At 38.6% G+C, this 15,721-nt stretch overlaps 1 protein-coding gene across 4 annotated transcripts in view; it reads left to right on the top strand.

Moving 5' to 3' along the window:
• The window catches only part of GTF2I (general transcription factor IIi), a 73,117-nt gene that overhangs the window by 34,798 nt on the left and 22,598 nt on the right, over window positions 1-15,721 (top strand). For 3 of the 4 annotated variants that reach the window (XM_044993819.1, XM_044993818.1, XM_044993820.1), the window contains 7 exons: window positions 1,251-1,352; window positions 6,264-6,329; window positions 9,826-10,009; window positions 11,257-11,315; window positions 13,481-13,552; window positions 14,336-14,519; window positions 14,836-14,894. In XM_044993819.1, coding sequence (XP_044849754.1) covers window positions 1,251-1,352; window positions 6,264-6,329; window positions 9,826-10,009; window positions 11,257-11,315; window positions 13,481-13,552; window positions 14,336-14,519; window positions 14,836-14,894 — 726 coding nt within the window. Of the gene's footprint in view, window positions 1-1,250; window positions 1,353-6,263; window positions 6,330-9,825; window positions 10,014-11,256; window positions 11,316-13,480; window positions 13,553-14,335; window positions 14,520-14,835; window positions 14,895-15,721 lie in introns of those variants that run through there. The other variant, XM_044993821.1, reaches the window with a different exon arrangement.

Genomic DNA, 15,721 nt, shown 5'->3' on the forward strand with positions numbered 1-15,721 from the left:
AAAGTTGGCTCCTATCACAGAGCCAAAGAGAGATGAATGGCTACAAATTAAAATATACACTGTGCTTTCCAAATGGAATACACTCAAGATATCCTGGGGAAAATGCTATCTCTAGCATGAGACTTGCTTCAGTTTTCTTTTTCTAATTATCAAGTTCTCCTATCTAGGATTGCAAATATTGCAAATGTAAAAGGATTTTTTTTATAAGACTAATAACATGAAGGAAAAAAAGTCAAAGTTCTGGCATAGTTTTGAATTTGTTTGTTGGTTTGCTAAGCCTCTTTCATTAGCGAAGAAAGACCTGAGACCGTCATCAACTGCTTTCCTTAACTGCATTTTCTGTCTGTTAGGTGAATTTGGCTTCAGGAGCATAAGTAGACTCTGGAGAAGGGAGCCTTATAGCGCAGAAATGAGAAAATTAAAAGGTCTTATTTCCTGCTTGCTGCAACTATACCCATGAATCTACTGGAATTTAAAAACTTCAGAACAACCCCTGATTTTTCTGAGCTCTTATTAAATGAAACTCATTCATGTCTCACAGGGTTGTACTGCTTTGAAGCTCTGTTTCTGTGGAGCTCTGCAGGGACAAATGTACCCTAAATTCGGTAGTGCATTTCAAGACTTAGGCCTGATCTGCATAGCTACATTGGCCAGAATGTAAAAAACACATCCCTGACCAACATAACTGTGCTGACAAACCCCCAGTGTAGATGCAGCTATGTTGACAGAGGAGTTTTTCCATTAACATAGCTAATGTCATTTGGGGAGATGGTGTTCCTACGCTGACAGAAAAAACTTCTTTGGGCAGTGTAAGATGCATCTACCTTATGGGGCTATGCCGGTATAGTCTATGCAGTGTAGGCATACCTTCAGTGGATAGATTTTCTAGTTAAATCAGATAAATGTTTAGTAAACGTTTATTTACTTTTGCTGTCCCATGATGACTTTGTGACAAACCATATGTTCAGAACACCACTTAGTTCTTGCTTCATTTAACATCTTCCCCAGGAAAATGTGAAATAAATTTTGCTACATCCTGGGACCTTTACTCTCCTAAGTAGTTTTAACACAGGCAGATACTCTCTTTTAAATCTAGAAGTACTCACATGAGTAAGGTTGCAGATTTGGGCCCTTAATAAGGCACTGATTGATACTTCCATTAGCATTCTGAGACTCCAAAACAGTGCCAACGCTGTAAATTACTTGTCTGGATAAAAGCATCAGTGATGTATCTCATCTTTATTTTTAAGATGATGAGGACTACTTACCACCCAACAAGAGACCAAAGAACACCGAGTCAGCAAATGAGGCTGCCAGTGCTGGGAGAAGAAAAGTGAGAGAATTCAATTTTGGTAAGATTCAAATTCAAGTTTCTCTGTCATTTGCTTCCTGAAAAACATTCCTCCTTGATGACTCTAGATAACATCAGGTTGTGGGACTTTTGAAGAGATAAGTAGAGGCTTTCAGTTAACAGCCTATATTTCTTTGTAGATATATTGCTGCAGAGCAAACAGTTGTAAACCACCAGTATTTGTTCACCTGTAAAGTGTTCCTCTAGCCAAAATTTGGACTAACCAAAGTTGTAGCTTTTATAAACCATTCGGAAGCCATTGTGGTGGAGAGGAGGAAACCTGAATAATATAAACATTAGAAATAAGATAACACGAAGTAGAAGTCAGTTTAGCCATTTTCTCAACTGAACTCTTGAGAGAAAATCTGAGAAAAAAGTGAGGCCGGTCACTTTCACTTTAGCTTAATGGATAACTGGAGGTCCTAGGTCAGGAGCCAATCCTAGTCAGTTTATCTCCACACTTCAAGTGACACAACAAAAGTGTGCCAAGGGGAGCCATGCTTGGGAAAAGAAGGGAGACTCCTTCATGGTGACTAGCCTGACTTAGACCTTGTCTCCATAGGAAAGTGTTTTTTTTTTCTGTGATAACACATACAGAGTAACTGTAGTGAAAGAGTGCATCCACATGCTTTGTTTATTCTGGCTTAAGCTACTTCCCTTTTGGATCATTGTGTCCACAGAGCACTGTGATTTTTCTGAATTAGCCACACAGCATTCTGGGCAGATACACAGTGCAGTGTTCAGTCCAGTGTTCTGCCATTAGGCTGTATGCACTCTGGGATTTTTCTCATAGCATATTGTGGGATGCCTACCAGAACATACTAGGATTTGGGCTCAGATTAAACAATTCCCATGGTTCATCTGTGTTTTGTGAGGCAAGTACCATTTTCAAACTATCAGACAGCATGGAGAAAACATGCCGAACACCATGATCCTGACTGTCATGAATGTGAAGGAGCTGCTGCACCTCTCTGTTGGTGTTCATGGCTTTGGATGGGTCGCGAGACAGCCACAGCCACATGGGTAGAGGAGGAGTTTGAAATAAAAGCTGTTACTTCTGCAGGGCACTTTCCCAAAGCGGCTCCACTCAATGGAGCACTGCTTTAGCACTCAGCAAACTTAACGCGTATGGGCAGGACATGATAATGATGCAGAACTGGCATGACCAGCACTGGCAGCAGAACTTCAGAATGACAAAAGCTACTTTTCTAGAAATCTGTGCAAAGCCCCCCCCCGGAGTTGCAGTGGTGGAACACCAACAGGGGGGTTCCCCTTCATATTGAGAAGTGTACAGCCAAAACCCTTTGGAAGTTCACCGGCCCTGATTTCTACCAGTCAGTAGCTAACCAGTTTGGTGTTGGCAGATCAGCTGTCTGGACTGTTCTCATGGAAGTGTGCACTGCTATTGACAAGGTGCTATTGGGTCACGTCATAAAGCTTGGGAGTGCACAGGAGGTTATTAATGGATGTGCACAAATGGTATTCCCATGTTGTATTGGGACTATTGATGGGACCCATGTATCAATTCTTTGCCCCTCAGACTTCATCAGAAAAGGGTGTTTGTCCGTGGTGTGCTGCAAGGCCTGGCTGATCGCTGTGGAAGGTTCACTGATAATAATGTAGGATAGTCTGGCAAGGTCAAAATTGCCAGGAACTGTAGAAACTCAGCCCTGTTTACTCCAATGAAAAAAGGAACTTTTGCTCCCAGGACCACTATGGACATTAATGGTGTTGCGATTCCTCCTGTCATTCTGGGAAACCCAGCTTATCCTGGGCTTCCAAAGCCTTTTACTGGACACATGGACAGGAGAAGGATGCAGTTTAACTATACCCTGAGTAGCTACGGTATGACAGCGGAATGTGCTTTTGAAAGATGGAAGGGAAAGTGGAACTATCTTATATCATAACAAGACCGGATGCTCGTGAGCCATATCTGCCCCGTGAGATAGGTGCTTGCTGTGTTTTGTCCAGCATCTGTGAGAGCAAGGGAGAAATCCTCACTGATGGCTGGGTGGTGGAGGTGGAGAGATTTTTCTCAATGTGAGTAGCCAGAGACGGTGCCTCTGTGCCACAACTGGTTGGGGGAACAGTGTCAAGGGAAATAGTATGCTCCTACTTTGAAGCCAGAGTGCAATGGAGAGAAAATGAATATACTGTAACCAAATGAATGGTGGGTGGGTGTGCGTGAGAGAGAGAGAGAACATTTTATTAGGAAGTGATGTTTTTATGGGCGGAAGATTTCTCAACTGAGTGTCTCATGATAAATGCATCTTAGCAGAGAACCTATTCTTCCACGTCCTCTTTTGCTTCATTTGCTTTGATTAAGGCCTCCTGTCTATCAGGACAGTGGCATTTCATGTGGTGGGGGGACAGAGAAAAGGTGCAAGTAGATAGTGGTCTCCATGACAACAGTAAGTTGATATTTCTCTTTTTTTGGAATGCCATTGCCATCTGCTCTTCCCAGTCTGGGGTGCGCTTGGACATTTTCCACCTTCCCCTTCCTGTAGGACCTCTGTATCAGTGCTGGCTGGGAGATTGGTGGGTAATGGAGGATGGGAGGGGGCAGGTTAGTAATTGCATGTGCGTCTCTATAGGCAACCCTTACACTGGAGCGCGTTACCCTTAGGTGTGTTCCCACTAGGTAGAGGATGGCTTTCTTCAAAGTCAGTGGGCAAACCAGTGAGCTATGCAGTGCTAAAGTTTCCTAGGATGGTGCCCCTATGCCCTAAGTTGGTCCAGGAGAGGAAGGGAAATGCCATCTGTCTTGGCAGCCCCAAAAAAGCGGCATTGGTTTGCAATGTGCATGCCAAACGGAGGACTATCTTTGCTTTACATTCTGTTTTTATAACTCATGCAGATCAGGAGCACTACAAAACAAGTAGACTTTTGCAGTAATTGGTTTGAAACTAAGAGGTGGCTAATACTGAAGTTCTGATTAAAATTAGCCATGAATGCTTTATAATCCCTATGCATTTTGAAATGTCTCTAGCCTAATTTTGGCAGTTTACCTGATAAAATGTAAAGGTAGCTAAAAGCTTGGGACACTGATTAAACTGTGAACCAAACTACTTTTTCTGTGACTTTTTCTCCTACTGTATCTACTGTTAAAATAAATGTGCTTTGAAATGTGTTTGGTTTTTCTTTTAACCCCTGCAGTACCAGCATCTTGGAGAATCACACAGGAAGGGGGATGGGACAATGAGTGGTACGTTTGGCCAGTGGTTGTGGAATTTGATACTTCAGGGAAATAAACCTTTTAGGGCTTAAAGGGAAGATGCCATTTTGAGCACACTAAAGGAAGGTTGGGGAGGGCTCATTAGGCAGAGACTCTCCACGCAAAATGGCAGCATCCAGCCAACACCTGGAACACAGTTGTTTAAGAAATCTCCTTATATAGTTGTATTGTGTTACAGTACCTAATACTTACTAGTAGTTCTTCCCTATACAGCAGTTTCAGGCTGGCTTTCTGCCTGGATTTCTCTGGTTCCTGGGTCTCTGGCTCAGGGTTTGGTATGCCAAAGAAATCTTGGCTGTCTGGGAGAATCTCCTGGATGAAGTCCAGGGTTGCTTGGGTGCCTTTGATGGTCTCTTGGGTACTTCCAAGGCCACCCTCCCAAAACAGTCCATGTGGGTCCCACCAGGTCTAGTGCTTAAGAGTAGGGAGTCCGCAGGAGAGATTCTCCTGTGAATCACTAAATCCAAAGCAGATTGATTAGTGCAGGATGAGATATCAGATAATTTGGAAAAAAAAAGTTTGTATGGCCGCAAGGACATTTATCCTGAAAAAATTAGTTCTTCCCAAAAAATTTGCCATGTGGACAAGGCTTTGTTCTTACCTAAGCTTGAAATACACAGTGTATCTTTGACATCCAAGAAATAGCATATAAAAATCAATTATAACCTCTGAAGCTGTATGTATTTTCCAATAGGAGATTTGATATTTAAAACAGATTTTGGTATAGACTTGAAGCTGAACCCTGTATCTCATCTTACATGAGAGAGTGATTTTCAGCAAAAAGAGGTGTAACGGCTAAACGTATCAGTCTGACTTTGAGCTTGTAACTGGAGAGGTCAGAAAAGTCTACTCTACAAATAGGCAACAAAAATGCTTGCTTATTAGTCACTAAAAGCCAGCCAGCAGCTGGCACCATCTTCAAAAAGCCAGTAGTCTCTTCCTCAGGGTATTGAATTTATATGAGAACAAGATGCAATTTGTATCACAGAACTTAAAATGTTTAAAAATACTGCTGTTAAATCCAGTTCACCGTACAACACGCAACTGGATTTGGATAACATCTGTGTCTTGCAGTCCGCATCTTCTTTCAGAAATAGCAATTGTATGGATGACTTGCAAATCCAGCCAACATCAGGACTTTGGCAAATACTGGATTAATGAAGAGGATGGCATGATGCCTCCTGACCTATGTAGTTTTACAGATTTGCGCCAAAACAGCTTCATGTACTCGGTGTAAGCTTTATCAAGCTTTCCTAATTAAGCTTCTCAGGCTCTGGATTTAAATAACTGTCAATAGCTGCTGAAAATTGACTTTACCCCGATGGTGGTGTGAGCTGCTGACTGAAACGTCGAAGAAAACCCATTTTTGGACTAATTTTAGCCCATTTTTGTCCTTTAATTTTTTTAAACTTGGTTTAACATCTGCACAAGTTTTGGAGGTAATCTTAAACATTTTATTCTATCCTATTTCTTTGATATACATGTATATTGAGATGTAGAGTGTGTACCAGACCCCCTATATATTGAGATGTAGAGTGTGTATCACACCCCCACATGAATCTGTGTGTGTGTGAGCTCTAAAGACATACTGTTTATTCCAGAATTCAATAGCAAAATACTCTTTGTAAAGGCTCAATCTCATTTGTAGTCTAACATGTCTTCCTTTTTTCCTTACAGAGAAATGGAATGCCCGAATTACAGACTTGAGAAAGCAGGTTGAAGAATTATTTGAAAGAAAATATGGTATGTGTTAACAAACTCCTTTCCAAACAATTGCCTCTAGCCCTTTGACAGCGGAAGTCTCAACTTTTTGGCATGCGTCCTGTTTTTGGCTCTGGAACATGCCAGGACTGACAGCACTGAAGGGTTTAATATCATACAAGACTTAAAGCTGGAGAAAATAGCTCTTTATGAACACGTGGGCCAGGATTTTCAAACTTGGGTGCCTAAAGTTAGGCACCTAACTAAGTAATTTTATTCTTTAATCATGCAGAGCATCCTGGTCTCTAGTAAACTCTAATCTTAGGCATGACCTTTACTCTTACTTTTATTAATCTTACTAGCAATAAATCAAGTCCTTACATAAAGTAATATTTAGATCTGTTACTTGGAAAGCCCTTCCTATGCTAATGATTTGCTCCTTTGCTGTTGTGGATGGCAAATTGTTTTTAAAATGAAGCAACAATCGTGATCCCTAAAAGGAGAAGGGACCACATGTGTCCGACTGTGAGGCTGATTGTCATGTGTTGCAGTCAGAATCATTTCTGTGTCTGTACAAGAGAGCCGACCAACTGCATTTGTTGACAGAGGGGCAAAGGTTATTATGTTCTTAGAAATTGATATTTTTTTCTGGTACCCATCTACTGTTAAAAATGGGAGTATCTTTTTGGATGTCATTCAAAACTGGAGTCGTGACCACTTAGTTATTAAATATCCAGGGCCAGATTCTCATCTGGCATAAATCTGCCTAGCACCATTGAACTCAAATGATGGCTAACTAAATTGACCTAATTTTAGTGGTGCTACACAGACATAAATCAGCTGAGAATCTGGCTTATAATATCTGGTTTTGATATGGAGGGGAGTTGTAGTCCCAGTGGCACCACCTAACTTTGAATTTGGTGGTTGCATTTAGCTTCCCTGAAAGTCTCGAATAGTTTCAGTTAGTGAAGGGCAGTCCTGCAGCCATCTGAATTGATACTTGAGGTTATGATGCATGCTTCAAAATCTGTCACCTTATGACCTAGAAGTGGCTGCATATCAGTGAAGGGTAAAGTGATCCCATATTCAGAATCAAATTCTGTCATCCTGTATGTATGCATATCTCCTACATTTCAATGAGTTGCGGATGTCCAGAATTGTGCCTATTCTTTGTAATATTACTCAGGATTATTAGGTGAAAGGTACTTTACAAATGTCAGTCATTATTATTTATTACTGACACTGAGTATTATCTTTTTGTATTTGGATGTAAAGTAAATGTACAAATGTATTATAGTGTAAACGCAATTCCTTAGATGGCGAATACAGATTAATTTGAAAAATGAAAATCTAGTTATGGTAGAATTTGAATACCAAACCTTGTAAGGATCCAAATCAAGAAGCTTCACTGCAGACTGTACTGCTGATTATGTCTTTGCTCTGTCTGGAGATAAGAGAATCTGCTAAACATTTTATTGATTTAAGAAAAATAAAGATTTCGACTTGTAAAAACTTACCTGTTGTTAGTTATTTATTTAAATAGCATTCTCGTTTTTATTTTAACACTGGTTTTGGTTGATGCCTTGTAGTGATCTGACCCTTCAGAATTTTGCTGTTGCACCTTTATCTTTGTTTCCCTATGGCCATTTATAGTTTACAAACATTTCTTTCCTTCTGAAGCTGTTCCCTTGGGTTTGTGATGCTTCTCACCACTCACCCACTGATTTACTTGGCAGAGCTCTAGTATTGTAATAAAACTTCCCTAATGAAGGATTATATAATATGTGGCAAGTTTCATGGATTGCCATGTGACTCATTCTGTGGAGATCATCTCTGAATATGCCATTTCCTAAAAATTTCTCCAGATGGATCTTTGTCACTTTAATATAGTGTCCCGTTCCAGTTTGGGCTTATAGGGTTGAAACCATATTAGCAACAACTGTGTTCAAACTAGACTATCTTCATACAGTTTTCTATCATATTTATCACCTTATGCAGAATATAGGACTAATAAACAATATTTTCAAAGTTTCCTCTTTTGTGTAACTTGCACATTGGGCTGCCTGAAATAATAATAATACGTTTCTTTCAAAATAGGACTTCAAATAATGTGTTTTTAAATGCCCTTAAATACTCGATTGGCTCTTCCCCATATATAAAATGTGATTAAGCATTTGGTGTACAGCTAACTTGATTATTTTGAACATAGCCTATGTCTGACTGGCTGCCTCCACATTGAATTATGTCACTTGAGAAAGTGCCCTGACTCCCGTATACTTTCAGAAGTCATTAACGCAGCTGAGATTACTCTGAGTTGGCCTTAACTCAGATTGCTGCACTTCTAGTTAGTGGATCACTTACTGGACCTCATCCTGATTCTACTGGAATCTCTGACAAAACTCCTATTAACTGTAAAGGGAACAGGTCCAGGCCTACAGCATGACATTTCACTACTAAGTCTTGTGCAATATCTAGCCAATACAAGGAGTTAGGGAAAGAGTTGGAGCTGGTACGTGGTGCTCTGCCTTCATGAACTTACCTGTTGTTCTAAGATGCTATACTTCAGTATAGACTGTATAAAGCATCGTGTCTTGAAATACTTAACTGGTTTTGTAGCTATGTATGCAATGTCATAGTTAACTTTAAATTTACTTGAGAAGCCTCATGGTTTGTCTTGGAGTGTAGATGGTATCTTAGAAGGATGGTTTCTTTGCATTACTGACTGCACTTTCAGGGCCAAATTCTGCCCTCAGATACATCATTAAAGTCAGTGAGTTGTATATGCAGTTACCCCAGAGCAGATTTTGGTCCATTAAAACACTTTCTCCCTAGTTAACCTTGCTTCTAATGTTCATAGCTAAACAACAAAATACACCAAACAGCTTGGTTGGTAATAGAGAATACTTGGGATTAATATTCTTCTTGTTGTAAAGGCATACTGAGGTTATTTTCTGACGATGGTACCAATGAATGAGCTATTGGCTTTTTATTTTTGAAGACTGGTTGTTTTTAAGACCACATTTTTGTTCTTGGCCTTATAAGAAACGTATTGTTAGCTCCATCAGTCAATTCCTTAACTATTGAAATAAAGTAGAACTTCATTAAGTCATTCTAAAGACTGAAAGCCCATTATGAATTACTGAATTTTTGTTACCATGTTGGCAAACTCAGAATTAATGCGTCGAAAAATATACTTGGTTTGTAGTTTTGATTAGCTGATACTCTACAATGTACTAGAAAATGAAACCTAAGTAAGATGAAACCTTGTAACAGGTGCAGTCTCTGCTGCTAAATTTTTGCTGAGAAATGAGAAAAGAAGAAAAGAAACTTTGCTTGTGGGGTTCATATGAGAGAGAGAATGGGAGAAGTTCCCACTGTAAATAAATCATAAATAGAATGGTTAGGCGGGTAGAGTGATAATAAGCATTTATTGCCTGCTTCTCTGCTTGTATTTATATTATTCAGATTAGCACCAAGCAAATAGGTTAGATAAGGTGATGAGCTATGCTAATGTTTTTATTTTCCTTTTATCTTAAAGCTCAAGCTATAAAAGCAAAAGGTCCAGTGTCTATCCCGTACCCGCTTTTCCAGTCGCATGTAGAAGACTTGTATGTGGAAGGACTTCCAGAAGGAATTCCCTTCAGGAGGCCATCTACCTATGGGATCCCACGCCTTGAGAGGATACTGCTGGCCAAGGAGCGGATACGGTTTGTGATTAAGAAGTAAGGAGCTCTGCATTTATTTTCACTCTTCCTTTCTTCATACTGTGCACTAACCAAAATTCTTCACTGTCTCTGAGAATTTCCAAATTGATTACTACCAACAGATGGTTTTGTAGTGCTAGCAAGAAGTAATTTTTTCTGTCAAACCACTAAAGCATTATTCAGGCACAGATTTGACACCACAACGCTGATAGTACAAGATCCCAATTGGTGAAGAATTTTCTCTAATATCATGGGCCAGATCCTCAGCTAGTGTAATTTGGCATAACTCCATTGACTTTGGGGCTATGCCAGTTTACACCAGCTGAGGATCTAGGTGTGAATTTCAGGTTTTTATGGTTCTGTTCGTCTGTTTTTCCTATCAGCATATTGTCTCCAGTTCTCCAGTGACTGGTAGTGTGTGACATTCACCATTAATAGCTTGGTGGTTCACTTCAGTCAGATGTGATAGTGCAAGTAATATAAATGAAGCTAAGATACAGGACAACTGTCAGTTTTACATGTTTAATGCTGTTAATGGAAGTCTCTCCATTGACTGCCATGAGCTTTGGCTCAAGACCATAATTAGCTGAAGAGGGAAATGTTTTGTTTGCATATGTTGCCTTCCCTTCAGCATTGGTATTAGTTTCCCAGATTTCCAGGGTATATGTTTCAGTGATATCTGTGCAAAGCCTGTCGTGGGTGTCCACAGGAAAGTAAGATGAGGCTGCAGTGAGAGCACAGACTCCATTCTGCAACTGATTATTATCTTTGAGATCTGCCACCTTTGTCTCATTTGGGGGGAAAAAAAATCTCTGAACAGAGATTTTGATTTTCATAGACTATCTTCCACTCTTCCTAAATTGGTCACAAGCCAAGGATCCTTAATAAAGTACAGCAATTCTGTTACCTTTCCATTACTTTTGTTGTGTGTAGTAACCAGAGCTGGCTGGAGAACAAGCATTCTTTATCATGGCAACATTGGAGGCTTGAAAATCTTTTTTCATTCCACATGGGAAGAAAAATAAAAAATTTAAGAATGAACTTGAACATTTTTGCTAAATGAAATTGTATGGACTTATATTGTAAGCCCCTTGGAGCAGAGACTAGAACCAGTATGCTGGGGATTCTGAATACTGTTCTGGTCCCACAGCGGTAACTAAGAGTAGAATAGCATACAGCCCTGTAGCAAATAACTTCCTATTTGGTAAAAACGTGTCAAAAGCTATGTTAATGCTGAAGAATGTATATTTGTTAAATTTTTTCAGACATGAGCTTTTGAATTCAACACGAGAAGATGCACCGCTGGACAAACCAGCTGCAGGAGGTAGGACTTCTAAACTTTTGGATTGCATAACAGCAATATGATTAAATGTCTTCTATTCATAAAGAGGCATGAGTGGTATTCACTTTGTGTCCTTCCTGTCCTGCTACAACCTATTTTTTAGTATAATGCATGGCAAAGATACCTTTTGGTTTTGGAATAAAAGTTTTTCAGAAATATATTTTCAGCAAGTAAATGAAAAGACTAGTTTCCTGGAAATATGTTGCAATTAGTTAGCAGTACTCCCAATATTTATTCCCCTCTCAACCTGACAACCAAGATGCAGAGACCTTGGTCTGTATGAAATAAAGTTTGCTTACATTGTAACTCTACACTACTGCTGGGCTGGAAATACTGTTGTCAAGCCAGAAAAATTAAAACTTAATACTTTTCAAATTCAGAGTTTGAAAAACTCACTAGTGGGATGGTCTGGTCTGTCAGATGATGATTTTGATATTGAAGGCTTAGATGGGCTTAAAAATCAAAATCCTTGATAACATACCACACCAAAATTTGCAAAATGGGAATGGGCAAAAAATGCTGGATATTCATTTATGCCGTATCCATAATTGTAAATGTATTTACAATAAGCACATACAGATTATGTTACTGACCTTGTTTGTAACATACTTTGAGATCTACTGATGAAAAGCACTAAATAGGAGCTAGATATTATTATTGTATTTAGAAAATATAACATGAGGTCCAGAACAATGCATTTATGAACCTGAATTTAAACCAAATGTGTTGCATACAGGTGGTGAAGGTAAAATGAGATGTGAATGGCTAAACTGGCTGTATCATTTTTTTCACTTTTAAGAGTCTTACTGAGCTAACCTATCAGATGAAATTGGCCAAGTAGAGATGCTATGATTTGATTATTAATTTGACAGGGTAGGCTTTCTATCTCCACAGTTGATGCCATTTTAGTGGCTAGGGAGGTATATTAATCAGAGTATGTTTTTGGTTAAGTTGATGTATTTAAACTGAAGTGTGAGATTAGGCTGTTATGTGCCAAAAATACGGTATATTAATGGTGATATTGGTTATCTTCATGGCTACTGGCATAAGGCAAGACTTACTAAGAGAATGTGACTATTCTCTTGTTATAATGCAAAAGGTAATTCATATTACTCCTTGATCCTTTTTCCAATGGTAAATAGTCTCAATAGATAAAAACTCCTGCATTCTTTTGCCTCCACTCAATGCTAACAATGCAAACATTTATCAACATTATAATCCATATCCATCAGTTTCTTTTCCCCCAAACCTGGAAGACAAAGGATTACATGGGGTTTCTTTTTTGTTTGAGTTTGTTGTTTTGTTTTTTTTAAAGAAAAATACATATAGCATTGTGTGTATGATAATTGGAAAATTACTTTCTTCAACATGTTTTGATTAAGTTATTATCCTACCACCTGTCCCCACTTCAGGGTCAGGTTTTGCTAATTGTTTGAAGCTGGATGTTAAGAGTCTATATAAATTGTAATGTAGCTTGAAGCGATGGTAGCTCATATAAGCCTCCTAAACCCCAAAAATGCACATTGTCAACCTTGATCTGAGAGGGGGAATTGGGAATATTAGAGAGTTCCTGAGACCATAGTAGAGGCATGAGACCTAGGAGTAAGAGTCTGCATTGGTGAAGCTTGTGTATCATTCTTTGTGCGGGCATGTACTAGTATTTAAAGAAAAACAAATATTAAATACCTGTGTTTAAAAAAATAAGGGTTTACATTAAGCACAGAAATAAGATTTAAGGATGTCATTCCATCCTTAACCAATTGCATTAAGGTATTGTATGTCACCCGCAAAGTAAGATCACCCACTGTTGTGAACCTCTTCACCCATCTGCTTTGAGGACCAAATTCAAGTGGTTGTAGGCATAGGATATGCTAAGGATGGAGTGCAAAGCGTAACTATCCTTGCTTTTGTGATTTTTAAATCCAGCCCCCTTTTGCTGTTTTACTGAAGGGTTTAATAGAAGTAGTATGAAGACAAATGAGGTGTACTCACGTTTCTTGATATCCTTATGGTTGGGGAAACTTATAACCCATGCCTTGTTTTATAGTGTTAGTGAATAGCAACTGTGTGTCACTTGTCTTTGCAATCTTGCAGTTAAACAAAATAATTAAGGAAAGTTATTTTTGTTCTGTTACTGTTAATTGTAGTGAAAGAAGAGTGGTATGCCCGAATCACCAAATTAAGGAAGATGGTAGATCAACTTTTCTGTAAAAAATTTGGTGAGTACACTGCTAGTATTCCAACTTCCTGTGTGGCTTTTAACCCACAGTAGGCTGATTTCATCTTAGCTATCCTTAAGAAAGCTTTCTTGGATCCTTCTGAGGCATAAGTGGATGAAACTCTTGAATGAAAATTTTTCAGATGCTTGAAATCCTGACTGTTAAGCAAAAATAAATCTTTCATTGCTGTAATGTTTATTCAAAAGGGTAAATTTACAGTAAAGTTCATCTGTAAAGTTACCTTTTATGGTTCTGATTCCTTTTGTATTTGGATTTTTCTCTCTAGTTGTGGTAAAGCAAACAGTCAGCTTATTTTTCAGTGTACAGTATAACATCAGTGGCACTGTTAGGATTAATAGCTGAGCATTTCTGGGCTTTTTGAATTTGAATGCTGTTTTTCCCCAGCCTACATAGGAACGTATACAGGTCAAGAATGAAACTACTGAAAGTGTGATACTGTATGAAAATAAGTTCAAATCGTTTTGAGCCCAATCCTGCTTTGACTTTTTCTCCTGTGCAAACCCATTGGCATTAATCTTCAATCCAGCACTGTTGGTGGGCTACGTACTGAACATCAGATGGGACACTATGATAATTAGTCCACTAAACTCTGTGTCTTCAACTTGGAGTCCAGTGGGTTTGGATATTCTTTGCTATGCTAGTACGTAATGTTACTGTTTATGTGATGGCCCAGAGACTTTGATAGTTTTTGCTGAATCAAAATGTTTGGCTGGACTGATCTATCATTGGATTTATTTTGTTGAATTTCTGTTATTCTAACAGCTGAGGCCCTAGGGAGCACTGAGCCGAAGGCTGTCCCATACCAGAAATTTGAGGCACACCCCAGTGATCTCTATGTGGAGGGTCTGCCAGAGAACATTCCATTTAGGAGTCCATCCTGGTATGGAATCCCTCGGCTGGAAAAGATTATTCAAGTGGGCAACAGAATAAAATTTGTAATCAAAAGGTAGGTGAACATTTTAGTGCATAAATTGAAAAAGCAAGAGGAAAAGGCCAAGAGATTGATTGATTGATTGAAGAAAAATAAAAGCTTTCAGCTTTATAACACCATAAAGCATTCTGAGTTCTGGTACCAGGCAGACAGAAGATATTTCACATTGCAAAGAAAATTGGTGTTCGCAATTTAGGCCATAATCTTCCTAAATATCTATATAGCAACTAACCTATTTTGGTGACAATTTGAAATAAATAATATTAAAAACAAAAATATCATTATTCAGAGACTGTAGGTTATCAAATTGTTCTATACTCTCTAATTACAGGCCAGAACTACTAACTCTCAGTCCAACAGAAGTTACTCAACCAAGATCAAATACGCCAGGTAGGATGCATACTGTATGCAAGTTCCATCTATATATCCATATGCAGAATAAATATATGAAATTAATTTTTCTGACCTCCATGCATGACTAAAGTGGTACCAAATATGTATAAATAAGAGTAAACTCTCTTTAATATATTTGTACTTGAAGGAATCTTTCATATTTTGCTAAATTAGAAATTAACCACAATCTTTGTAAGAGCAAGTGTGTTTGATATAAATATATCTTGGCTGACAATTAACTCTCTTCCTCACTTTACTGAGTAGGAAATTTTTTTTGTGTGTAGGAGGGAGGGGGTGTTTGGTGTGGGAAACAAATTTTGGAGCACTACATCATTTTTTAAAGAAAATGAAGCACAATAATATTTTTGCTTCTGGGAATACTGGTATGTTCTTCACAAGGTTTATAAGAAACCAATATAGCCATCCTTGAAAATAATGATCTGAAACACATTATGGTTGGTGTCCAGCTAACCTCTGACACTTTAGAAATTGAATGGTTCAGACTTAAAACCTAGAGAAACTTAAGTTCTCAAGAAGTTCTATTGGGGCCTAATCCAAAGCCCATGGAAGTCACTGCGCATCTTTCTATAAACTTGAGGCTCTTAATGTCTTGTGTGATCATAATCATCTTTTAAAAGTGAGAAGTACCTCTCCTTTTCCAGAATGATTTTTTTAAAGAACCATAAAGTGTAGTGAAGGAAAAGAACCCAGATGACTCTTTCAGGCCTCCTTTTTTTTAATCTCCTAAAATAAGGGAGCTGCTAGGAAATGATAGATCAGATGTCGTTTTGTAAATACACTGGTATTTCATCACTATGTACACT

The sequence above is a fragment of the Mauremys mutica genome, chromosome 19 (assembly GCF_020497125.1).
Source record: "Mauremys mutica isolate MM-2020 ecotype Southern chromosome 19, ASM2049712v1, whole genome shotgun sequence".
In the NCBI taxonomy this organism is placed as follows: Eukaryota; Metazoa; Chordata; order Testudines; family Geoemydidae; genus Mauremys; species Mauremys mutica.